At 39.4% G+C, this 25,320-nt stretch overlaps 1 protein-coding gene across 3 annotated transcripts in view; it reads left to right on the top strand.

Annotated features, from left to right (window-relative positions):
• Positions 1-23,179, top strand: part of DYRK1A (dual specificity tyrosine phosphorylation regulated kinase 1A) — a 146,261-nt gene extending 123,082 nt beyond the window's left edge. For all 3 annotated transcript variants that reach the window (XM_019655772.1, XM_019655769.1, XM_019655770.1), the window contains exons 9-12: positions 309-449; positions 12,120-12,426; positions 12,894-13,018; positions 19,925-23,179. In XM_019655772.1, coding sequence (XP_019511317.1) covers positions 309-449; positions 12,120-12,426; positions 12,894-13,018; positions 19,925-20,545 — 1,194 coding nt within the window. In that variant the 3' untranslated portion in view covers positions 20,546-23,179. The remainder of the gene's footprint in view (positions 1-308; positions 450-12,119; positions 12,427-12,893; positions 13,019-19,924) is intronic.
• Positions 23,180-25,320: the final 2,141 nt, after the last annotated feature.

Below are 25,320 nucleotides of genomic sequence, written 5' to 3'. Positions count from 1 at the left end.
ACAGTAGAGATTACATGGTTTTGTTTGTTTGTTTGTTTGTTTGTTTTATTGTTAGTTTCAGGTGTACAGAACAATGCAATAGTTATCCTTTTCACCCTCACAGAATAACAACCCCCCTCCCCCCATGTACTGCCCTCCCACCCCCGATATCATGCTTATCTATTACAATTCCATTGGTTCCATTCCCCCTCTCTATTCCATGTCCCGAGACTAAATGTATATATAATTATAGTTGACATACAATCTTTTTCAACATCAGTTTCAGAAATACAGTGAGATTACATGTTTTTGTCTTTATTCCTATACAGGTAGATCAGATGAATAAAATAGTGGAAGTTCTGGGTATTCCACCTGCTCATATTCTTGACCAGGCACCAAAAGCAAGAAAGTTCTTTGAGAAGTTGCCAGATGGCACTTGGAACTTAAAGAAGACCAAAGATGGAAAACGGGTAAAATAGGGAAATGTTTATTTTGAGCCTTTATTATTTCTTTCACTAGAGCTGTCTTTTTTATAGTTCATTTCATATTTACTTGAAATCAATGTTAGAGTTAACAGTTTCAGTAATAACTTAGGGATGTATATATTTTCTTCAAAAGCAGGACATAGTTTGACCTGATCTATCTGTATGGACCAGTGTTTGCTTAATGGTCAGAGTTCTCTCTCAGGCTACATTATGAAAACTGTATGTCTGCCTTTTGAGACAGCTGATCAAATCACCGAGCCTTGTTTCAGCAGTGGGATCAGTCGGTTTGACCTTTGTTTCTCACAACTTGCATATATAGTGAATTCACAGTTAACAATACTGCAGCTGTGAACAGAAGTCATAATTGCAATAAATGGCTTTTTTTTAGTTCAGATGGAAGAAAAAGATTTTTGACTTAAGCAACATGTGACAAGAATATGAACTGACTAGATGGTCCTTTGATCGATTTTATATTCCTAGCTTGATGATATGGTTAGCAGGAATTTCACACCTCTAAAATCTTTAAAAGTGAGGTTTTTAAAACATTAGGCTTGTTTTAGTGATTTTCTTTTATCTGAGAACTGTTTTTCGGATGCCTAAACTATGTCAGTTTCATAGAGAAGTGGCAGTTTTGTATCTTGATTTACCCTTTTGTTTTATAAATCTGAAAATAATCATGTATTTTGTATTAGTTTGTTTTAGTGTACAATGAATCTAATGCATAAATATGTGATTGTATATGACATGTATATAACAGATACCATGTGATTGTACTTTTGCGTTTTTACCATTTAAGAGATTTTTAGTTTTGCCCCCTTTTTATTTTGCCCTTGCATTTTAGTGATGCTGCCACCAGGTGTCATTTCCAGTGAACTGAAGATTATTGTTTGCTTTAAGTTATCTTCATATAGCTATGGAGACTTAACTTTTTTTTTTTTTTAAAGATTTTTATTGGGGAATTGGGGGGATCGGAACAGTGCTGGGGAATTGGGGGAAGGGGAACAGACAAGTTGCTGTCCTTTTGTTCTTCAGTCTAGTTGTGGAGGACGTTGCTTCACTGGCCCAAGTTGGCACCATCATTGCGCTCCTCCCGGGCGAGGCAGATCAGTCGCCGGCTTCTGGACGGCCGCTCACTGCGGCTGCTGGCCGCTCACGCTGGCTGCTGGCTACATGGCAACCCACTGCCACAGGGGCTGCAGCCTACGCCGTCGCCGGCGACTCACGGCAGCCCAGCTCCAGGTTGAACTGTTGTTCAGCATCTTAGCTGTGGAGGGCAGTGTCACTGGCCCTCACATGTGGGATCCAAACCGGGGCCCTCTGGCGTCTCAAGCCAGTTCTTAACCATTGCGCCACTCGGCCGGCCCTGGAGACTTAACTTTTAATACCAAATGATTTCCTCTAGAATAATTAAAAATATACTGTATATGTAATTGTATTTTTCAGAACTGACTTGTGGCGAATTGCATTCTGCCTTGTTCTCTATAAAGTTCCAGGCAATGCAAAATTTTGCCTACTCCCTACTAGAAAGGGATGGAGAGCACGAAGCAGACCTGAGTCCTTTTGCCTTTCTTCCCATAGCTTATCAATCACGGCCCTTTTCCCACTGAACCAAAACACAGCCTGGGGAGTCCTTAGCTTCACCAGCATTCAAGATAGCTCCTACCGGTTAGTTTGAATTAGCATGGAGCACATGACACCTCCTTTATGTTTTATCTCTACGTAGTACAGGCTGCTGCTTCTTCCTCCATTTTGAAGTTGTTTTTCTTTTCTTACGCTAGTTTTTTTCTTTTTTTAAAATAAAATGTTCATCCCATCCCATTCCCCAAATCTCTGCTTTATAAAACCAGTTATGCCACTATGTGCTATATACCTGTCATTTCTTCCAATTCAAGCTTATAATCATTACTATTATTTTTAATTATTTCTGGGGAGGCATTTGAGAAAAGAGTAGATAAATCTTTTCCCTTCTTAAAATTAAAAGTGTATTAATCTACATTTAATACACATTAATTAACTATAGATATTATGAGATTTCCCTTAGCCACAATTAGCAACTGACTTAAGGAACTTAATTTTTTAAAGTATAAAATAACTGTTTCTCCTTAAACAAATAAAATTTGCAAACTAAACCCCACAAATCCACAGCCAAATGACTACATTATGAAGAATGCACTAGAGATTTTAACCATAAGTATAAATAGATACGCATGTACTACCACTGGGTATCTGTGTGATTTACTTTCTTAGTGATTTTACTTTTAATTTTTCATTTTATGTTTCAAGAGCCCATTTTTGCTTCCTGGTGATGAAATTCATATCTACTATATTTTTTTCCTTTGGTGAGGAAGGGGGATAAAGAATTAAGACTATAAATGGTGCTCTTTTGTTGAAGTATAATTCATATATAACAAGATATGTGTATTTAAAGTTTTTGTTTCAGTTTTAATCTTTATTTTACAGTGTATCTGCTACCTAAAATAAGATATATTTCCACCGCCCCCAAAGTTCTCTCATGACCCTTTTTTGTCATCTCATCCCTGCTTTCTGATTTCTAGCATCATAGGTTAGTTTTGCCTTTTCATAGGCAAAATTCATATAAATGGAATTCTATAGTATTGATTTTGTTTCTTTCTCTTAACAAACGTTTTGCTTTTAGAGATTCATTTATATTCTTGAGTATCTCTGAAGTTATCACTGCTTCATAGTATTCCATTGAATGAAAGTACTATAACTCATCTGTATTTACCAGTCAGTGGATGATTGGGTTGTTTTCAGTTTGGGACTATTATGAATAAGGCAACTGGGAACATTGTTGCATAAATCTTCTGTACATACATGTTCTCATTTCTCTGTGGTCTCAACCTAACGTAGAATTATTGCCAGGTTATGTGTGTTTGCCTTTGTAAGAAAATACCAAGTAGTTCTCCAGAGTGCTATCATTTTACGTGCCCATAGTATGGGAGGGTTCCAGTTGTATGATATCCTCTCTATCTGATATGGTTGGTCTTTTTGATTTTAGCCATTCTGATGGCTATGTGGTGGTTTTCATTTGCATTTCCCTGTGGCTCATGATACCGATCACCCTTCCATGTGCTTACTGACCATTCATACCTCTTCTTTTACGGCAGTCTTTGCAGTCTGTTCCCCTTTGTTATTGGGTTGTTTAATTATTGAGTTGTAGGAGTTCTTTAAGTCCTTTGTCACATATGTACCAATATGTTTTTCCCAGACTGTGGCTTGCCTATTTCTTAGTGGTATCTTTTCATAAACAGAAAATTTTAATATTAACGAAATCAAATTTGTCAACTTTTTTTAATGAATAGTAGTTTTTGTGTTTCAAGAAATGTTTGCCTTCCTCAAGTTTGTGGAGAGATTCTCCTGTGTTTTCTTCTAAAAGTTTTCTGATTCTTTTATGGTTAGAGTTCTGTGGATCTTGAATGAATGTTAGAATATGGAATGAGGTATAGGAGTTGAAGTTCATTTTCTCCACATGCTTACCTAGTAGCAGCATTTGTTGAAAACAGTTGTCTTTCTCTGTTGATTTGACTTTGCACTATTGTCCAAAACAAAACTATCTTTTCTGTGCGGGTCCATATTTGGATTCTGTTCTGTTCCAATGCTCTGTCTATCCTTAAATCAATACCGCAGTGCTGATTTCTATAGCTTTATGGTAAATCACGAATTTAAGTATAGTTGAACCTTGAACAGTGCAGGGGTTAGGGGTTCTGACCCCTGTGTTGTTGAAAATCCGCATATAACTTTTGACTCCCCAAAACTTCAGTAGCTTCCTGGTGACCGGAAGCCTTACATATAGGTCAATTAATATATTTTATATGTTATATGCATTATATACTGTATTATAATACAGTTAGCTACGGGAAAGAAAATGTTAAGGAAATCATAAGGAAGAAAAAATACATTTACAGTACTATACTGTATTGATTTTATAAGCTTACATCATCTTTTTATAAGGTGAATCGTGTGTCAGTATCTACACCAATATTGTTTTATATGCTACAAAACACTGTAGATGTTAGGCATGTTATTAACACTAGACGTCAAAAATGAAAAGATAATGTGACAAAGAAATTTATATTTATTGATAATGAGGAAGCAACAATATGATTGCTTCATGGTAGCCTAGCCTATACACTAATGAATGAATTATTATGCAATTTATATGACATACAGTATTATTGTCGTATTTATAATACAGTATTGGAAACACTGTTACATTTACAAAAAAACCACTTACCTGTGATGATAAGCTGATATGCAGGTTCTCCAATTATGAGAGAGGGAGGCATACCGTATTGTAATGCAATTCCTTGAAAGCAAGTTATAAAACAGTAAGAAAACGAATACATTATTTTATATGAAATAGCACTCACCTTCTGCCTGTGTGAGGATAGACTATCTGCTTCCATACAAGTCTCGCATGTGATGTTCTACACAATGACTGCTTTGTGACAATGATGATGACACAAAAATGTCTCAGAGTTCTTGCTGTAGTTATTAGATTTTCACATGAAGACACTCACTCATACACAACAGATAAGTTGGCTAACTGTATGGCGTGGTGATTATTTACTGTTTGTAAAGCGGAAGCGGATAATCATCAAGGTCTTCACGTTGAGGAGGCCTAGCTGAGGAGGAAGAAGAGGGGGCGTGGTCTCACCGTCTCGGGAGGCAGAGGCGGGAGAGGTGGAGGGCGTGGACGGGGAGGCAGGAGCGGCAGGCGCGCGCGGGTCACCTGATGGAAATCCATCGACATTTCTGCCTGGCTTTGTGCTTTTCATTTCTCTCAAAATGTTTCTATGTGGTACCAATCCTTCTTCACCATTTGTTTTAGTTTCAGTGCCCATATCGTAGAAGTGGCCATGTCATAAAAGACGTCAAAAGCAGCCCTGAGTAATCAACCCTTCTGCCAGAGTGTCTAATGGCAGTGTGTTTTCTGACACTGCTGCGTCTGCATCGTCCTCCTCGTCTGGCCCTTGTTTGGAAGCGCTCATCTCCATCAAGCCGTCCTCTGTTAACTCCCCTGGTGTGTCTGTTAGCTCTTGAATTTCTCCAAGATCCATATCTTGAAACCCTTTACCCAGTGCCCCCCACCCCCCACCCCAGCTTTTTTTGCTGTATCCACAATCTCATGTTGGTTTGTTTTTTTGTTTGTTTGTTTTTTGATTGGCTGTGTTGTAAATCCTGTGAAGCCATGCACAGCATCTGGGCATGGGTTTCTGTAGCAGGAATTTATTGTTCCGGGCTTGATTGCTTTCACAGCCTTTCCTGGAACAACAGTGGCATCTTCACTGATGTAATCCTTCCAGACTTGCACAGTGGTCTCTCTGTCAGGGTTCTCTTCCATAGTGCTGACAATCCTTTCCATAAAGTACCGTGTGTAATGAGCCTTAAAGGTCCTTATGACCTCAGATCTAGAGTCTGAATTAGAGATGTGTTTGGGGACAAGCAGACCACTTCAGTGCCTTTGATGTTGAACTCGGGGTTCTGGGTGGCCAGGGGCATTGTCTAGTATCAAAAGAACTTGAACTGGACAGGTACCTCCTGACCTCAGGGACAAAACATTGATGGACCCAATCCAGAAAAAGAGTTCTCGTTGTCTAGACCTTCTATCCAACCAGAAGACTGGCGGTTGGTGCTGTCTTTCCCCTTCAAGGCTCGGGGTTGAGCAGCTTACAGATGAGGGCAGTCCTGACCATAACCCAACTGCGTTTGCACAAAACAGTAGAGTTAGCCTGTGTCTTGCTCCATAAATCCCAGTACTCCCCTCTCTTTCTTACTAATAAATGTCCTTTGTGATATCCCCCCCCCCCCCCCCCCCCCCCCGAATACAGCACTGTCACCTGCATTAAAAATGTCTTTAGGCAGCTATCCTTTCTCCTCAGTGAATTTCTTATTGGCTCCTGGGAACTGTCTGCTGCCTCTTGGTCGGCAGAAGCTGCTTCTCTTGTTATCTTCACTTTTTTTAAAGCCAAACCTCTTTCTGAAATGATCAGGCCATCCTTTGCTGGCATTAACTTCTCCAGCTTTAGATCCTTCACCGTTTTGCTTTAAGTTGCCATGTGACTTTGCTTTTAGTTGAATCATGTTAGAGTATAGGTAGGCCTTTCTTGTAGCAATCTTGCCCCGACATAAAAGCTACATTTTGAATATGAGATTAAAAGGTATTTTGCAGAAAGTGCAAGGTTTTTGCACCTGCTGACATAGCTGCAGTGACAGTTTCAGAGATTTTCTTGTTTGTACGATGGTCCATATGATGTATTTATTTGTCTTGGAATGGTGGGCACCTGCAGCTGCAGACCTCAACCTGTGCTATATACCAAGCAATTCATCCTTTTTGTGTAATGCATGGCTTTTCTCTGTTTCTTGGGAGCACTTCAGCATCACTAGTGGCATTTCGTATAGGTTCCATGGTGTGTTATTCAGGGTTTACACTATTGTACTAAACACGAAGAAAAATGTATGAGAATTGCGAGAGATCCCTTTTTACTGCAATACGCAGTTTCCTGGAGAGATGAACTGCTCACGTGGAGACACATGGCATTTTCAGCTGGACACTTGCAACACGAGCTCACCGTGGTAGCAACAGGAGGTGGCCATGAGAGTATCACAGGAGCACAATGCGCACTCCAGTTCATTTACGCAGTTAAGAGTTAATACTGCGTCTTCATGCTTGTTTACATTTCTCTCAACTGTGAATGGTGTCTGTCCTGTGTGGTCTGTGTTTGTGAGTTTAAGTTTTGATACATTTTACCTTTTTATAATAGATTTGTGTTTATTTTATAGTAGTAGATGATAAGACAGACTAGTATCTACATATATTTTATGCATTCATAACATACCTCACATTTTCTGAATTTTTTTGATACTTTCAGGCTACATGGTTCATATGTGAGATTTTTCAAATTGTCGCATATCTTCAGAAAATTTTTCAATATAGTTATTGAAAAGAATCCACAAATAAGTGGACCCACACAGTTCAAACTTGTATTGTTCAAGGGTTAACTGTAGTGTAAATCCACCAGCTTTTTGCTTCTGTTTCAAAAATTTTTTTCTATTGTCTAGATTCTTCTATTTACATATAAATTTTAGAATCAGCTTATAAATTTCTACAAAAAATCCTGCTGGAATTTTTTATTTGGATTGCATTGAGATTCCCTTCAGGAGAATGGTCATCTTAACAGTATTGAGCCTTCCAAGCTCTGAACATGGTTTACCTATTTTTGTATTTAGCTCTTTAATTTCTCTCAGCAGCGTTTGTGGTGTTTAGTGCAGAAGTTTCATTCATAGTTTGTTCAATTTATTCCTAAGCTTTTAATGGTGTTTTGATGCCATTTGTCATTTTTCAAAATGCTGTTTTCTCATTTTTCATTGCTAATACATAGTTACCCTGAGACCTTGCTAAATTCACCTATTCGTTCTACTTCTTTTGTTTCAGATTCTGTAGGGTTTTCTACTTAAGCAATCATGTTCTCTACGCATAAACAGTTTTATTTTTTCAATCTTTATGCCTTTCTTTTTCTTATTTTATTATACTGACTAGGAACTCCATATACTGAATAGTAATGGTGATAGCAGATGTCTTTCGTTGTTCCCAGTCTTATGGGAAAGGCATATAGTTATTCAACATTAAATATAATATTAGTTGCATATTTTTTGTGGCCCTCTATCAGGTTGAAGAGGTAGTTTTCTATGTGTAGTGTTTTGAGAGTTTTTTTTTGTTGTTTTTAATGAATTTTGGTAAGCTATGTATTTTAAGACATTTGTCTTTTGCATCTCTGTTGTTGGGTTTGTTAGCATAAACTTATAATATTTCATTTTTTAAAAATTTCTGGAGGATCTGTAGTGACAGCCTCTCTTTTATTTCTGATATCAGTCATTTGTGTTTTCTCCTTTTCTCCCTGTTACTCTTGCTAGGGGTTTATCAAACTTATTAACCTTTTCAAACAACCAGCTTTTGGTTTTGTTGATCTTTTTGTTCCCCTATTCTTAATCTAGATTTTGTTTCATTGATGTTTGCTCTTTGTTACTTCCTTCTAACTTTAGATTCAGTTTGGTTTTGCTAGCTTCTGAAAGTGGAAGCTTAGATCATTTATTTAAAACTTCCTTCTCTTAGAACATTGAATGGTATAAATTTTCCTCCAAGCACTGCTTTAGCTGCATCCTGTAACTTTTGATATATTGTTTTAACTATCATTCTTTTTGAAATGTTTCTAATTTCCCTGTGATTTCTTTATTGACCCATTGTTATTTAGAGTTATATAATTTCAAAATATATGAGGATTTTCTAGATATCTTAGTGTTACTGATTTCTAAATTCAGTAGCATTCTGTTCAGAAAATATGATTTCACTCCTTTAAAATTCATTGTGACTTGTTTTATGACCTTGGTGAATGTTCCATGTGCACTTGAAAAGAATTGTATTTTATATTCATTTGGTGTAGTGGTCTACAAATGTCAATATATGTCAGGCTGTTTGATATTTTTCTTCACATCTTTTACATCCCTCACTGTGTGTGTCGATGTATACTTTTTGTATCAATAACAGAGGAGTGTTAATCTTCAGTGATAATTTTGGATTTGTCTTAATCTCCCTTTAGTTGCTTTATGTTTCTTTGAAGCTCTCTTAATAGGTGTAGACCCATTTAGTAGTATTACTTCGTGATAAATTCACTCATTCATCATGAAATGTCCCTCTTTTTTTTAAATTAAAATTTGTTGGGTGACAATGGTTAGTAAAATTACATAGGTTTGAAGTGTACAATCCTGTAATCCATCATCTATATATCACGTTGTGTGTTCAGCACCCAGAGTCAGCTCTCCTTCCATCACCATATATTTGACCCTGTTTACCCTCATCTACCACCCTCCTCCCAAAATGTCCCTCTTTATCTCCAACAATATTATTTTTGTCTTTAAGTTTACTTTGTCTGATATTACTATAGCTATACCACCTTTCTTATTCTTAAATTTTTCATAGTATGTATTTTTTCTACTCTTTTACTTTAAACCTGCTCATACTTTTATATATAAAGTATGACTTTTGTATACAGCATACACTTGTCATGTCTTTTAACCTAGCATGATAAGTCTCTTTCTTTCACAATGAATGTTTTTAGCCCATTAAGTTATTCAGAGGTTTGGGTTTTAGACTGTCTTGTGATCTATTTGTCCTATCAGTTCTTTGTTTCCCCTTCCTTCTTTCCTGCCTTCTTTTGAGATAATTAAGTACTTTTAAGTATTTTATTTCATCTCCTCTATTGACTTTTTAGTTATTCCTTTGTGTGTAATTTTTAGTATTGCTTTTATTATGTGCATCTTTAACTTGTCAGTTGACCCTCACATAATGTTATATCACTTGGTACACATGATAACCATGTGCTTTTACCTAACCACTTCCATCTCTTGTGTAGTTGCCACAGTCGTTTCTGCCTACATCATCCACTGCTTAAATAAAAAATGACTTTGAGAGATTTTAAGACACATAAAAATAAAGCTAATTAAAAGGTCTTTTCTATTTACCCATATAGTTCTTTATTCCTTTCTGCAATTCCTGGCTTCCATCTGATATCATGTTCATTCAGCCTGAAGAACTTCAGGTTTTTATTTTATAGTGAATAACTTCTGCTGATGGATTCTCTCAGCAGTTATTTATCTGAAAATATTTCACCTTTATTCACCTTTATTTTGGGGAAGATTTTTTTTGGGGGGATGGAAATTTTCATGCGTATAAAATTCTAGGTTGACATTTTAGCAAAATATAAAAAGATATTATGACATTATTTAAGGATGTTAATGACATTGTTTTCAGTTTTACATTGTTTCTGAAGAGAAGTCTGTGGTTTTTCTAAGAATTGTTCCCTGCATATAATGTTTCTTCTTCCCTTTGGCTGATTTCATGTTTTCTCTTTATGTTTTGATTTTTCAGTAGTTTAACTGTTATGTTTCTAGGCATAATTTTTTGTGTGTGTTTATTTTCCTCAGTTTGCTGAGTTTCTTGGATTTGTGGGTTGATCTCTTTCATTAATTTTTAAAATCCTCAGACTTGTTTTTCAAATATTTGTTCTGCGTAAGTCTTTGTTCTTCTCTGAGTCCCCAGATATGTGTATGTTACAGTGCTGAATATTACCTCAGGGATCTCTGGTTTATTCATTCTGTTTCATTTTTGTGTCTTAGTTTGGATCATTTCTTTGCCCCGTCTTTTAGTTCTTTTTTTTTTTCCCAGCTGAATCCATTCATCTGTTAAAACAGTTAAATGGATTTTTCATTTCTGATATTGGAATGTTTTGTTCTAGTACTTCCACATTTCCATTTATCCTTTTTAAAAAATAGTTTTCTTTTTCTCTCCCGAAATCCCCCATATATTCACACATGCTGTCCACTCCTGAACTAAATTCTTTAACGTGTGTATCATACTTATTTTAAAATGACTGCCTGCCAATTCAAACATCTGGGTCACTTATTTATGTGGGTCATTTTCTTTCTTTCTTTTTGTTTAACTACTTTATGGACCCTTTTTTCAGGGGGTGGGGTGGGCTCGTGTCTGCAGTTTTTAAATGTATACCAGACGTTCTGTGTTTAAGAACAGTTGAGATGGATGAAAATCTTAGTCATGCCTCCTTCTCTGTCAACCACTAGTTGGGGGACTGACTCAACCTTGTTTGTAGTTTAGCTGAACCTGGGCTTTGTGTGATCCTGTCTGGGCTGTCCCCATCCTCTAGCCTACCCACATGTAGCCGCTAGCAGTTGGTTCCGAGTAGAGCTGGACTCTCCTTACCCAGATCCATGGCATTTGCTCCTCCTCCCAAAAGGAGAAAATGCTTCTCACTTTCTAGAATTTACTTAATTCTGGTGTCTTTAGTCCTCTGCTCTCGGATGGGTTTTTATTTTGTTTAAAGCAGTGATTTTATGGCTTGTCTGCCAGGCTTGTCCTTGCTTTTAGAGTGAGAGCAGTAGTCTTTTGCAAATTTTTACATTGTAACTATTGCAGAAGCAAAAATCCAGTGATGTTATTCTGAATAAATTCAATATTCATAGAGATTTTAAGGCTTATTTTATCTATTAAAAAATGAGTTTTCAGAAAACCTCAACACATGTTAAGGTAATTTATTATTCAACGTATTTTCTAAAGGAAGGCATAGATAAAATTTGCTTTTAATGTCTTTAAACATGGCACATAGGTTAGACCATGATTCTTTACGTGGAGCATACTTGGAGGGTTCACCACAGGAAGTGTAGCCACCTTCTCAGGTGCATTGGACCAGCGAGTGAAGGTTTACGCTTTGTGGGCTTCTCGCATGTATTCTTAATTTGGTTTTGTCTGTCTTTGCAACCTTTACAAATGTAAAAGCTGTTCATAGCTGAGGCTGTACAGAAACAGGCCCTGGGCCAAGTGATAGTTTGCTGACCCCAGGGCCACATGATCTTTATAGTCATTTGTGGTCTCAAGATTATTTTGAATTCCTAAGTACAGTGCCTTCAGAATAGTAATGTGTGAAAATCACTAGAAATCTAACTATAAAGTGTTCTTTTTAATAAATGCCTAACCATGTCATATATTTCAGCATATTTGAAGTCATGGAGACTTGCATATCCTATCAAATTCAGAGAAAGCCTTTTTCTCTTTTTTCTCTTTAGGAGTATAAACCACCAGGAACCCGTAAACTTCACAGTATTCTTGGAGTAGAAACAGGAGGGCCTGGTGGGCGTCGTGCTGGGGAATCGGGTCATACGGTAGCCGACTACTTGAAGTTCAAAGACCTCATTTTAAGGATGCTTGATTATGACCCCAAAACGCGAATTCAACCTTACTATGCCCTGCAGCACAGTTTTTTCAAGAAAACAGCCGATGAAGGTACAAATACAAGTAATAGTGTGTCCACGAGCCCCGCGATGGAGCAGTCACAGTCCTCGGGCACCACCTCGAGCACGTCGTCAAGCTCAGGTCTGTCCTTGTGCCGCTTGATTAGGCTTCGGAATGTTTGCTGCTTTCCTCAGAGGGGGGGTTATTTTCAAGTGGTTTTTATAAGTTGTTAATGGGGTGGTGAGGGATTATTTTACCTAATCTAGTCTTTGTAGTGAAGTAAAAAATTCACTTTCTCCAAAGCCTCAGTACTTAATTATGCATGTAATAAGTTCTGCTTGGTAGCTGGAAACAAAACTTTGTTAACCCAAATTTGTAATTGTTTTGGAAATGGAAATTTTTGTCCACATGCTTGCATTTTCCCCTGGCAAAACCAAACGTGATCATATTTTAGTTCAGTGGAAAAAATTGAGGGAATCAGGTGACTTTCTGTTACTGCAGTTTTTGTGTGTGTGACATACTTTCAGTTTTACTGTTATATTTTAGAATATAAACTTGACTGAAATGAACTTTAAACTCACAAGTTATTTTGGGTTGCGATACTTAAGGTGGGTCGTCGGGCACGAGCAACAGTGGGAGAGCCAGGTCGGACCCAACGCACCAGCACCGGCACAGCGGCGGGCACTTCACAGCTGCCGTCCAGGCCATGGACTGCGAGACGCACAGTCCCCAGGTAGGAACCTGCCCACAGCCCCGCCATGCTCAGCGTCACGCTCGGTGTTTGCTGCCAGACGCCTTCAGAGGGATTGTGTCATTTACCCTAAAGGCGCTAAGCTTCCTCATTTATAAGAAATTATGACTTATTTATAACTAAAGAAACACATTCTTGTAATTTCCCCATTCAGAAATCGTTAACATTTATTGGGTGCACACCAGCCATTGCTGCAAAATGTTTTTTCCTCCCCTCTATGTTCATCTCATTTACTACAGCAACATTTTGAGCTTTACACTGTTTGGGTTTTCATTTTACTTTGGGAACAGAGAGGTCCTGGCTAAGTAACTTTCCCTGGGTGGCGACCTTATCTACTGTGTCCTGCTGCCACCCAGGAGCGTTCAGCACCGACAGGCCTAGATTCTGAATCAGTTCGTGGTTTGATTTTAACCTCATGTTGTTCTGTATTATTTTTTGGGGGTGGGGTGGGGTGGGTAGGGGACGGGATGGGTTTCTTTTAGTTTTTTAAACCTGTTAAAGAAGAGGATCTGATTAACTAATTTTAATAAACTGGGGTGAAGCAGATGGTGGTGGTAACATTATTCATTAAATACTCTATGTAAAGTAGTAAGTTAACTCATCCCGAGCACTGCTTTTATGGTACTTTATAATGAGAGGCCATTGTGTTATTTGAAGTAAAACTGAGGTTGTTGACTGTCACTCCCCATTGTGACCAGGGCTTCTGAATGCCACTGGGGAAGAGCACACACACGAGATAACACTGTTACCACTGTTAATTATTAGTATTCACCAGCCTCTCCTGGGGATCGCACAGGTTTCTCAAGGCATCTGCTGTCTCCCCCATTCTCTTTCGTAGTTGTTGCAGACTTTTCCTGGCCACCGTGGGCCTGCCGCCCCTTCTCTGTCCTCACTGCTTGCTGGGGAAAGAGGAGTTCCCAGCAGGACGATCCTGTCCAGCCTCCGTGTCTGCTTGTCCACTTCTCCCTTGCCGCCCCTTGTTCATTAGAGGCAGTGCTTCCATCCTGCCCCTGAGGACCTAGGCCTTTGCTCAGCCTCTGCTCCCGGTGCCGGCAGCCTCTCCTCGCCCTTCCTCCCTCCCGTCTCTGTCGGCCGCTGGACACCCCCCCCCCCCCGGTCTCTCCCGTCTTATGCACCACCTTCTCCTGGCCCCTGGCCCATGTCTCGCTTGCCCTGTATTTCTGCTGTCTGGGCTCTAGACTAGACTAGACTAGGCTAGAACTCTCTAGCCTGGTCTAGTTGGGCTGCCTCCCAACTCCAGGGAACCCGCGCAGCATCACCAGGGATGGTTACTGAGGAGTCGAGCAGACACTGTTGCTTCTCTCTCTCATTCCTCGGCTACACAGACAGTGCCGGCATCTCCCAGCTCCCCACGCTTGCTCTCCTGGTTTCCTGGACAGGACGCTGCCCTAATTCTCTCCACTTCTCTGGCCTTTTGTTAACTGTCTTCTTTTGGGGATTCTTTTCTACTGCCCTGGAAACATGGGTGTCCCTCTTGCGGTGCCCTGTGGCCTTTCTCTCTCACCTGACACATTTCCTGGCTGAGCTCACCTGCTGTTACAAGGCCTGCAGATGTATCATGATGTATGTCCTCGATTCTGACCTGGACTTCACTCCCGAGCCCCGGGGATTTATTTCTAATCGTTTACTATAAATGTCACTTTGAAAGTCTCCACAACGTGACAAACACTGCAAATGCATCACATAAACTGATGTCATCATTTTCACCTCCACCACAGCTTTTCTGCTTTTATTTTTTGTACAAATGGCCTTAAATTGACCGACTTGCTCAAGTCACACCTTGCTTGAGGAGAGAGGGCGTTAATCCTTGACTGTCCTTTCCTGCATCCTCCACATTGAATCAAATGGTAAATTGTGTGGATTCTTAATATCATAAATATATTTTTATTATTTCCACTTCCCTTCACCCCTTGCTATGTCATATCTAGCCTCTCTTATTGTAAAGAATATTCTGACTGGTCTTCCAGTGTCCAGTTTTGTTCACCAGTCAACATTCTCTCCTCTGCAGCCAAGTGAATGTTTATTTGTAAAGCAGTCTGATCTGGCTCTTTTCCTTACTTTAAACCAGTTTTTGGCTTTCTCTCTTTTTTTTAAGATTTTATTGGGGAATTCGGGGGAGGGGAACAAACAAGTTGCTGTCCTTTTGTTCTTCAGTCTAGTTGTGGAGGACGTCGCTTCACTGGCCCATATTGGTATTATCATTGCACTCTTCCCGGGTGAGGCAGATCACTTGCCGGCCTCTGGATGGCCACTCACAGTGGCTCACGGCCGCTTACACTGGCTTCCGGCCACTCACTGTAGCTCATGGCAGCCCACTGCAACAGGGACTGCAGCCTACGCTGTCGCCGGCGACTCACGGCAGCCCACGCTGTCGCCGGCGACTCACGGCAGCCCAGCTCCAGGTCGAGCTGTTGTTCAGCATCTCAGCTGTAGAGGGCGCAGCGTCACTGGTCCCCCCATGTGGGATCCAAACCAGGGCCCTGCTGCTCAGAGCTGGTGTCCCAAGCCAGCTCTTAACCAAAGCGCCACTTGGCCAGCCCTGGCTTTCTCTTATACTTAAAAAAGTTTAGACTTCTTAGAAAGGGTACAGCAATTTCTGTGGTCTGGCTCCCACCCAGGCCATTGTCCTCTTCATTCACTGTGGTCTTTATGGATTTTTTCTTTTTTGAATATACTATGTTCTCTTTCACATTTCTCACCTTCACTGTGCTCAGCCTGGAACACACTCTTCTCTTCCCTCTTTGCTTTGGTAACTGCTGTTAATACTTCAGGTATTAACACATACCACTGCCAGAGGACCCCCTAGTTCTTAAGGCTAGCCTCCTCCCTCCAAATATATTAAACACTACAAGCACAGGAGAACATACCAAGGGTAACGTAAGGCACTTGGACCTCCCACCAGAAGTGAATATTTTGCTTTATTTGCCTCAATCCTTTTTAATATGATTTCTGAATATTTGATATAATCACATGGTTAAAAAATAAGTAAATATAAAAGGAGGTTCAATGAGGTCTTCCCTTTTATGTCCTCTAGACACCCAGTTTCTAATTAATGTTACATTTTTGTATTCTTTTTGAGATATTTATGCACATGCAAATATATGTATTTTCACCTATCCTTTGTATACCATACACACTGTTTTACATATTCGTTTAATATATATTTCGGAGCTATTTTTATATGAGTACATAGGTAGCTGCTGCTGCTGCCTTTTTTACAGTTGCACAGTATTCCATTGTTTAGCAATTCCATAAGTCATTTATGTAGTCCCCTACTAATGGACATTTAGCTTATTTTCAGTCTTGTCTTACTACTACAAATGATGCTGTAATAAATAATCCACCCTATACATACGTCATTCCACACACATGCGATTTGTGATATAAACCCCTAGAGTGAAATTGCTGGGTGAAAGAGTAAAGTGATTTGTAATTTTGATAGCTTTTGCCAAAATGCCTTCAATATAGTTTTACCAATTCATTTTCCACTAACAGCATTTGGAGAAACAGTGTGATTACCTTTGGTTCAATCAGAAATGAAAAATGGACAGAGTATAGTTTTATTTTGCTTATTTCTTCTTATGCATAAATTTGAGTAGCTTCATAGTTTGAGTCACTAGTATTTCCTGAAGAAAACTTTCTGCTTGTTTTTCTCCTGAATTGTTTTCAGTAGTATTTTTGAATTTTGGTTCTCAGACCACCTTCACTGAGTAAATAATGATCCGTGCTAGCCACCGATGATAAGACACATGCGCCTTCCGAGAGCTTCAAGTGATACAGTAAAATTAACCAAATGAATCGAAATTACGAGTACATTACCTGTTAAAAAGAAAATAAGACAGGATAATGTAATAGAGAATGCCTATTTGTTGGGTGGGATGTAGTAATTCAAGAAGGCCAAACAGATAACAGGTAGATCCCCAAACTCGGCGGTAGCCTAAAGACTGTCAAGGCTCTTTTTTATGTAACACTCCAGAGTAGGTATTCAAGTTAGTGGCATGGCGCCTCCCCAGGTGCCAGGCTCCTACCATCTTGTGTCTCCTCTGTCTCCGAGGGCCTAGTTGTTTGCTGCATCCAACAGACAGAAAGGACTTGGGAGGTATTTTGTGTGCCGGGCCTGGCCATGACATAGAAAGTTTGATTCATATTCCACTGACTAAAACTTAAGTCATGTGACCTACATAAGTGTAGGGGAGGCTGGGAAGTGTAGTGCAGCCGTGTGCTCAAGAAGATTTTTTTTGTGGATGGCCAGTAGCCTCTGCCACAGGGGTTGGGGCGGTGTTGGCCAGAGTGGTCAGGGAAGACTCTCAAAATGAAATGATGGGACGGAAGTATCGAAGGAGAAATTAGAAATCAGAGCATTCTAGGCAGAAGGGAACAGTAGGCACAAATATCCTGAGGTGTTTGAAAGACCTTGACCAGGTAGAGGAATAGAAGGAAGACCCTGTGTGGGTAGAACCCAGGTAGCAGGAGGAAGCGTGGCTAGAGGAAAAGGGTGGAGAAGTGAGCATTGGCCAGATCATGCAGACCGTTGTATGGATTATTTTGTTTTTGTTTTGTTTTCTGTTTTGTTTTGTTTTAATTCCACATATAAGAAAGATCATATAGTATTTGTCTTTCTCTGCCTGACCTGTTTCACTTACCATAATGCTCTTGAGGTCCATCTATGCTGTTGCAAATGGCAAGACGTCATTCTTTTTTATGGCTGAGTAATATTCCGTAGTGTGTGTGTGTGTGTGTGTGTGTGTGTGTGTGTTTCCATATCTTGGCTATTGCTGCAGTGAACATGGGAGTGCAGATATCTTTTTCTGAGTTAGTGTTTTCATTTTCTTCGAAAAAATACCCACAAATGAAATTGCTGGGTCATAAGGTAGTTCTATTTTTAATTTTTTGAGGAACCTCCATACTGTTTTCCATAGTGGCTGCACCAATCTGCAATCCCACCAACAATGCACAAGAGTTCCCTTTTCCCCACATCCTCACCAGTACTTGTTACTTGTGTTTTTGATAATAGCCGTTCTGACAGGTGGGAGGTTATATCTCATTGTGGATTTTATTTGCATTTCCCTGATGATTAGTGATATTGAGCGTCTTTTTGTACCTTTTGGCCATCTGTATGTCTCTTTTAGGAAAGTGTCAACTCAGAGCGTCTTCCCATTTTTTGTTGGATTGTTGTGTGGGTTTTTCTTGTTGTTTGGGGGGGGAGGGGCGATGGCTATTGAGTTGTATGAGTTCTTTATATATTTTGGATATTAACCCCTTATCCAATATATCATGTAAATATTTCCTCCCATTCACTAGGTTGCCTTTTTACTTTGTTGATGGTTTCCTTTGCTCTGCAGATTTCTAGTTTGATGTAGTCCCACTTGTTTATTTTTGCTCTTGTTGCTTTTGCTTTTGGTGTCAGATTTAAAAAATCATCACCAAGACCTATGTCAAGGACCTCACTGCCTATGTTTTCTTCTAGGAGTTTTATGGTTTCAGGTCCTTTGTTGAAGTCTTTAATCCATTTTGAGTTGATTTTTTTGTGTGGTGTAAGATAGTGTTTGAAGTTCATTCTTTTGCATGTGGCTTTTCAGTTTTACCAACACCATTTATTGAAGAAACTGCCCTTCCCCCATTGCATATTGGCTCCTTTGTCATACATTAATTGACCACATATGCATGGGTTTATTTCTGGGCGCTCTTTTCTGTTCCATTGATCTGTGTGTCTTTTTTATGCCAGTATTATATTGTTTTGATTACTATAGCTTTGTAGTATAGTTTGAAGTCAAGGAGCATGATGCCTCCAGTTTGTTCTTTCTCAAGATTGCTTTGGCTATGCAGGGTCTTTTGTGGTTCCATAAAAATTTTAGGATTGTCTGTTCCATTTCTTTGAAAAATGCCATTGGAATTATGAGAGGAATTTTATTGAATTCTATAGATTACTTTAGGTGGTATTGACATTTTAACACTGTTGACTCTTCCAGTCCATTTGCACGAGATACTTTTCCATGTATTTGTGTCTTCTTCAATTTATTTCATTTAGTGTCTTATAGTTTTCAATATAAAGGCCTTTTACCTTCTTGGTTAAAATTATTTCTAGGTATTTTATTCTTTTTGATGCAGTTGTAAATGGGATTGTTTTCTTTATTTCTCTCGTAGTTCATTATTGGTGTATAGAAACACAACAGTTTTTTTTTTTTACACAACAGATTTTTGTATATTGATTTTGTATCTTGGAACTTTACTGAGTTTATTCCACAGTTTTTAAGATTTTTTTATTGGGGAATTGGGGGGATGGGAACAGTGCTGGGAGCTGATTTAGTAGGCTGTTGTATTAGTCTAGGCAAGAGGTGATAGTGGCCTGGAATGGAGTGCTGGTGGTGGAGATGGAGAAAGAGTGTCCGGGTTCGGGATCTGATTTGAAGGTGGCTTCAGCAGTACTTGCTGATGGTTTGTTTGGGTGGAGGAATGGTTGAGCAGCTGGATGGATAGTACTTTATTGAAACAAGAAAGATGGAGAGAGCAAGGGTTTTAGGAGGAGAGTAAAGAGCTCCTTTTGGACCTGTCAGATATTTACTAGCTGTCCCTTCCCAGAAAACGTTTGCTGCCCCCTGGCATAAACAGTGCTTCCAAGGAAGGAAAGTGGCCTGTGAAATATGAGCCTATTCATGGGTATAACTTGCTAAAAATTGGAGCTTTCATAATATTTTTCACTCTTGAACATGTTCGAAATTTTGCATTATAGAACTAACACGTTATAAGTTTCATCCCACCTCCCCACTCCCCCAAATTAATGTAAATGGTAGTGTTTCTGGTTTTGATTGAAGAGTAAGATTTGCAAACAGTCCTCCATATAAATCCTTTAAAAATCTGTTCTCACAGGTGCGCCAGCAATTTCCTGCTCCCCTTGGTTGGTCGGGCACTGAAGCTCCTACACAAGTTACTGTTGAAACTCATCCTGTTCAAGAAACAACCTTTCATGTAGCCCCTCAACAGAATGCATTGCATCATCACCATGGAAACAGTTCCCATCACCACCACCACCATCACCACCACCACCACCACCATGGACAACAAGCCTTGGGTAACCGGACCAGGCCAAGGGTCTACAATTCTCCAACAAATAGCTCCTCTACCCAGGATTCTATGGAGGTTGGCCATAGTCACCACTCCATGACTTCCTTGTCTTCCTCTACGACTTCTTCCTCTACATCTTCTTCCTCTACTGGTAATCAAGGCAATCAGGCCTACCAGAATCGCCCAGTGGCTGCTAACACCTTGGACTTTGGACAGAATGGAGCTATGGACGTGAATTTAACCGTCTACTCCAATCCCCGCCAAGAGACTGGCATAGCCGGACATCCAACATACCAGTTCTCTGCTAATACAGGTCCTGCACATTACATGACTGAAGGACATCTGACAATGAGGCAAGGGGCCGACAGAGAGGAGTCCCCCATGACAGGAGTTTGTGTGCAACAGAGTCCTGTAGCTAGCTCGTGACTAAATCAAAACTTGAGTTTGTTTCTTGTGTGTTTTTATAGAAGTGGTGTTTTTTTTCCAAAAAACAAAGTGCAAAGCTGCTTGAATCAGAAGGAGATTAACACACTGAACCGCTACAGGAGGGCAGAGCTGACTTTTTTTTTTTTTAACTTGAAAAGATTGCAAAGGGACAATGAAGTTTTTAAAAGAGCCATGTCCAAACCCGTCTTCATGGATAGCTCAGAGGCGTCCTCTTTTGGCCTCCCTCATTTTAACTTGCCACATCCCAGTCATAGTGGGGTTTTTTGTCTTTCTATTCCACAAAAGTTAATGTTCAGATGTTGGTCTTGGTCATTTGCCAACTAATTTTAAAATAAAAAGGCACTGCACATAATTTGCATAAAGGGCCCCACGAGGGTGTTTTTTTCCTTTTTGTTTTTTCCTTTTTTCCTTTTTTTGTTTTTGTTTTGTTTTGGGTGGGGGTGGGTGGGAAATTTGGGTTTTTAAGTCCTCTAAACACACTTGGGCACGGAAATGCAGTACTGTAAGGAAGAGGGACCTCCAGCTTACACAAACATCACCTTCAGCTGTGTGGAAGGGACGGTTGTGTTGGAGTTTGTAAGGCACAGGAAGCATGCTAAGTGGCGGGGATCAGAACTCTCCTGTCTGAACCTACTGAGGAGCAAAGCAGCAATTACACGGGATCCTGTGGGTCTCCTGTGGGAGAGGCCACAGTAAGATAGTAATGGAACGTGACTGGTCTCCCAACCAAGGTGCACTGAGAAGCAATCAACGGGTCAGTCGCGGCCAGTCCTGGGGAGGTCTGAGTGGTGGTCTTTGGGATAACCTTTGGCCTTATGGATTTGGACTCGAAATTAGAAGAGCCTACCATTTCAGATGCAATCACTTTTGGACATGCTTTTGCAGACAGTCCTTAATGCTGAAAACAGAGAATGGGTAATTCAAGAGGCCTTTCTTTTAAAATAGACTTTTGTGACCCACTAATTGTAAGGTATTGCAAGGTCACTTTGCGTGTGTCATAAAGTTGACTTCCTTATTGGTTGAAGGTCACAGAAGTAGTGGTTTGCTTTGATGGAAATAGCTACAGCTGTGTCCCTTCCTGCTTTTTACTTTTTCTTTTGCTTTTTCTCGGCACGTGGTATCTCCACCATTTCTTCTGCACAAAGATGTCTTCTGTTCATCCTGAACATTTTTAAAAAATGCAGAATTTTATGTGACTGCTTTTTTGCCTCACAATTATGCTGTGAATTTTACAAAAATTTATTTTCTTTTTTGATAATTTATTGTACCAAAGCTGTTTTTATAGCACATAGATGTCTGTAACCAATAATGTAGCAGTTCTGCACTTTGACACAAGGTGTAACTAGACCATTTTTAAATGTCAGTTGAAAATTATGGCTGTACTATTGCTTAAACAAAACTGGAACTGTTGTTGAATCCATAGCCAATACATTTACAGCAATCTGTGTACTGAACATAATAGATTGACATCTAATTCAAGATTACAACGTGTTACATTCTAAATGTGTTCAGGCTTCTGAGGGTAAAGGGACACTGGATCCAGAAGCTATGGAACCAGCAGTTGATTCTTGTATTCCTGATTAACCTTCTTGTAAACTTGAAAGCAAGACCTTGGTTGCACCAACAGGTCCAAATATGAGCACGAGTAAAGCAAAACTCTCATGCATGACCTGAAGCGAACAGGCTGGGGTTGAACAGGTGCCTCGTTGTGAGATTATGCTGCCTTAATGTAACACAGTCTGGCAGTTGCTAAATTTGTGTTCCCATTTTAAATTGACCAATTTTAGGGTGTTATACTTTTGAGCGGTTGAATTGGGAGAATGAAGATGAGTAACTTACCTGCCCAGGATCAAAAGAAGCCTAGAAAAGAAGCAGTAATCTACCTCTGCCGATAACCCTTTCAGAACAACTCAGCAGAAACACCACATTACTTTTTATTGGTCAATTCCATGTGGCTGACTAGGTCCGTTTTTTTCTGAACAAACGCAGGTTTTTATATGTAAACAGTAACAAAAGAAAGGCTTAAAAAACTATGTGAATGTGAATGGAAATGTGGAAATATCCATTTTTATAAACCACAAAATTTTTTGTTGTTAATCAGGAAATCCATATTTATTTTGTAATGTCAAGCCTGTGGATTTTTGAACTTGCTAGTTCATAAAGGTTTACAGTGAATAAAAGGATATCACCTTGAGTATAGCAATATCAAAAGGAATTCAGTAAGTTACTGCTGTTTAGGACTATGAGGTAAAGATATTATATGGATCAGGTCATTTTTTTTCTGTGCTGGTTGCCACATCTTAAAAAGCACCAAAAAAAACGAAAGCAGTTTTTAAACCGCTATTTACATAAAGGAAATCATAAAACCCAGTGCTTCTGCATACTGTGTTATGTTACAGTCCAGTTTTGTGTGCTTTACTACACGGTTTGGTTACAGGACTTCTGTGCATTGTAAACATAAACAGCATGGAAAAGGTTAAATACCTGTGTGCAGATTGTAAGATCTGGTCCGGACTTGCTGTGTATATTGTAACGTTAAATGAAAAAGAACCCCCCTTTGTATTATAGTCATGCGGTCTTATGTATGATAAACAGTTGAATAATTTGTCCTCAGACTCTTTACTATGCTTTTTTAAAATTAATTTAAGAAAAATGTAAACATAGTAAAAATCTTCCTATGCAATTAACCTGGTCCAGGTCAAATGGTCTGGTAGGTATACTAATTATAAGTTTAGTCAAATATGTCAAAAGGAAAATAGTAGTTACATCGACATAGGCTTCAAAAATTTCAGAAAGTAAAAATTGGAGGTTTAACAGATCATTTTGAATTTTAAAATTGATTCTTTATATGAGTGATTATTATATTCACAGGTTCTCTTGGGTTCAAAGCACTAATAGTTTGTAGTGTTTAGAATGGACATGAGAGTTAGATGGGTTTCTCTTAACAGGCTTTGACCTGCTTGGATGCAATAGGAAATACAAATGATATTGTTCTTCCTCCCCAGGTCCGCCTGGGGGCATGTCAGGGACTTTCTTGTACAAAGTACAGAATTCTGCCACAGTGAGTTAATTTCTAACCTAAAGTCGTCTCCTTTTATAAATTAATCTGCAGAAGTATATATTAAGGTGGCTTTCAGAAGGCAAAATCTTAAAAAGTTAAGTGTCATCCTGTAACATTCAGGTTGGCTACATAAAGTTACACTTAACCCTATGTAAAAAAGGAAAACTTCCTTTAGTTTTTTTGTAGGATATGAGCATTTTACTTAGGTAAGTGGCACATTTTGTATGATACCCAACTCCGAAAACCTAGGCTTATTTTTACTGAATGAATATTAGAACTACATGTAAAAACATCATTGAGGCTGCAGTAATTATAGAAGGCCCCCAGAATGACCGTTGTTTGCCACTACGCCCTTTTTTCCAATCCCTTCGCTGTCAAACTTCCTGTCATGAGTCTTAAAAGGAAATAAATTCACAAAAGACACAGACGCGGTAGCAAATACTAAATTTCTTCTAGGCTAGTATCCCAGTTCCCTTTTGGCCTGCCTTTATATAAAGCTTTTGGAACACAAGTTCAGTACTCATTTTTATATCCATTTTTGTAGTGGTGACCATATCTAATAGATGAGATGGTTCATTATAGAACTTTGTTTTAGTGCCATGAATGAAAAAAAAATTGGAATTTTAAGGTTAAGTTTGGGGGGAAAGCTGAGACCATATGCAGGTTTCTTAGACTCTTGTGTGGGATGGCTAGTGACCCGCCATTGGGAAGCCTTTGGCGTCAGGAAGAGGAGAGCCAAAGTTGTCATTCCTCAGCCAGGCTTTCCTTCCCTCCACTTATTTCCTAGGCTGAAAACATACAGCACATAATTTTTAGTACAAAGAACAAGGAAAACCCTGAGAAAATAGCTTATTCTGTTCTTGATCATCCCCCTTAATGCCCCTCTCAGTGTGCCCACTGCGAACCATTCTGTGGATGTCACCTGGGCTTCCACGCTGGACTAGTAATGTTTACATGTCCCTGTGTTTAAAGCGCTAGGTATTTTTTACGGAAGACTCATTAAGTAAGGTAAGTGGTCCATTGGTTTGTGTGTGTGTCTTTTTCTTTGGCGTTATGTACAGCCAAGGTCCCAGATTTCAGTTGCCCACAGTGAGACGTGATAATAACCAGGGCGTTCTTGCATTATAACTGATTTGGATAACATTCACCTTGACTTGAAGAGCACAAGGTATTTGTCATTATTAGTTTTTCCAATTTCTTAACCTTAGATCTTCTAAAAGACAAAAAGGTATCTCTCTGATGAAAACACTATGATTTAAACACTTAAATATGTAATAACTAGGTACCTAGAACCCCACAGGTTTCAAATACACAGCTTCTTTACTTGAAATCCCAGTTGATGTTGTTTTCCATCATTTTGCATCTTGAGGGTAAGTCCTTCTATTAAAAAGTTGGGGTGGGGATTCATGTGTGTACATTTCAGGTTCGGCATACCATGTGCAGCAGCAGAACTTGGCGGTGTTCTTCAGAGCAGTGAGGTGTGGACAGATTAACCTTCCAGTCACTTCCTTTTACTGTCACCAGATACGACGTCCAGTCTCAGCTGGCTTCTGAGAAAGAAGTGTTAGTCCAGGAGGCCTGTTGGTTAATAAAATGCAGTTTTCAATGGGAGGCAGCAAAGAGGGTGGCCACGCTTTTGGCAAAGGATGGAGGAAATGGGGCAAATAAGAGGAGCGCACCCTGTGCGTGGTGG

The sequence above is a fragment of the Hipposideros armiger genome, unplaced genomic scaffold (genome assembly GCF_001890085.2).
Source record: "Hipposideros armiger isolate ML-2016 unplaced genomic scaffold, ASM189008v1 scaffold_246, whole genome shotgun sequence".
In the NCBI taxonomy this organism is placed as follows: Eukaryota; Metazoa; Chordata; class Mammalia; order Chiroptera; family Hipposideridae; genus Hipposideros; species Hipposideros armiger.
The sequence above is the reverse complement of the archived record's forward strand: the minus strand, read 5'-3'. Positions and strand labels throughout refer to the sequence as shown.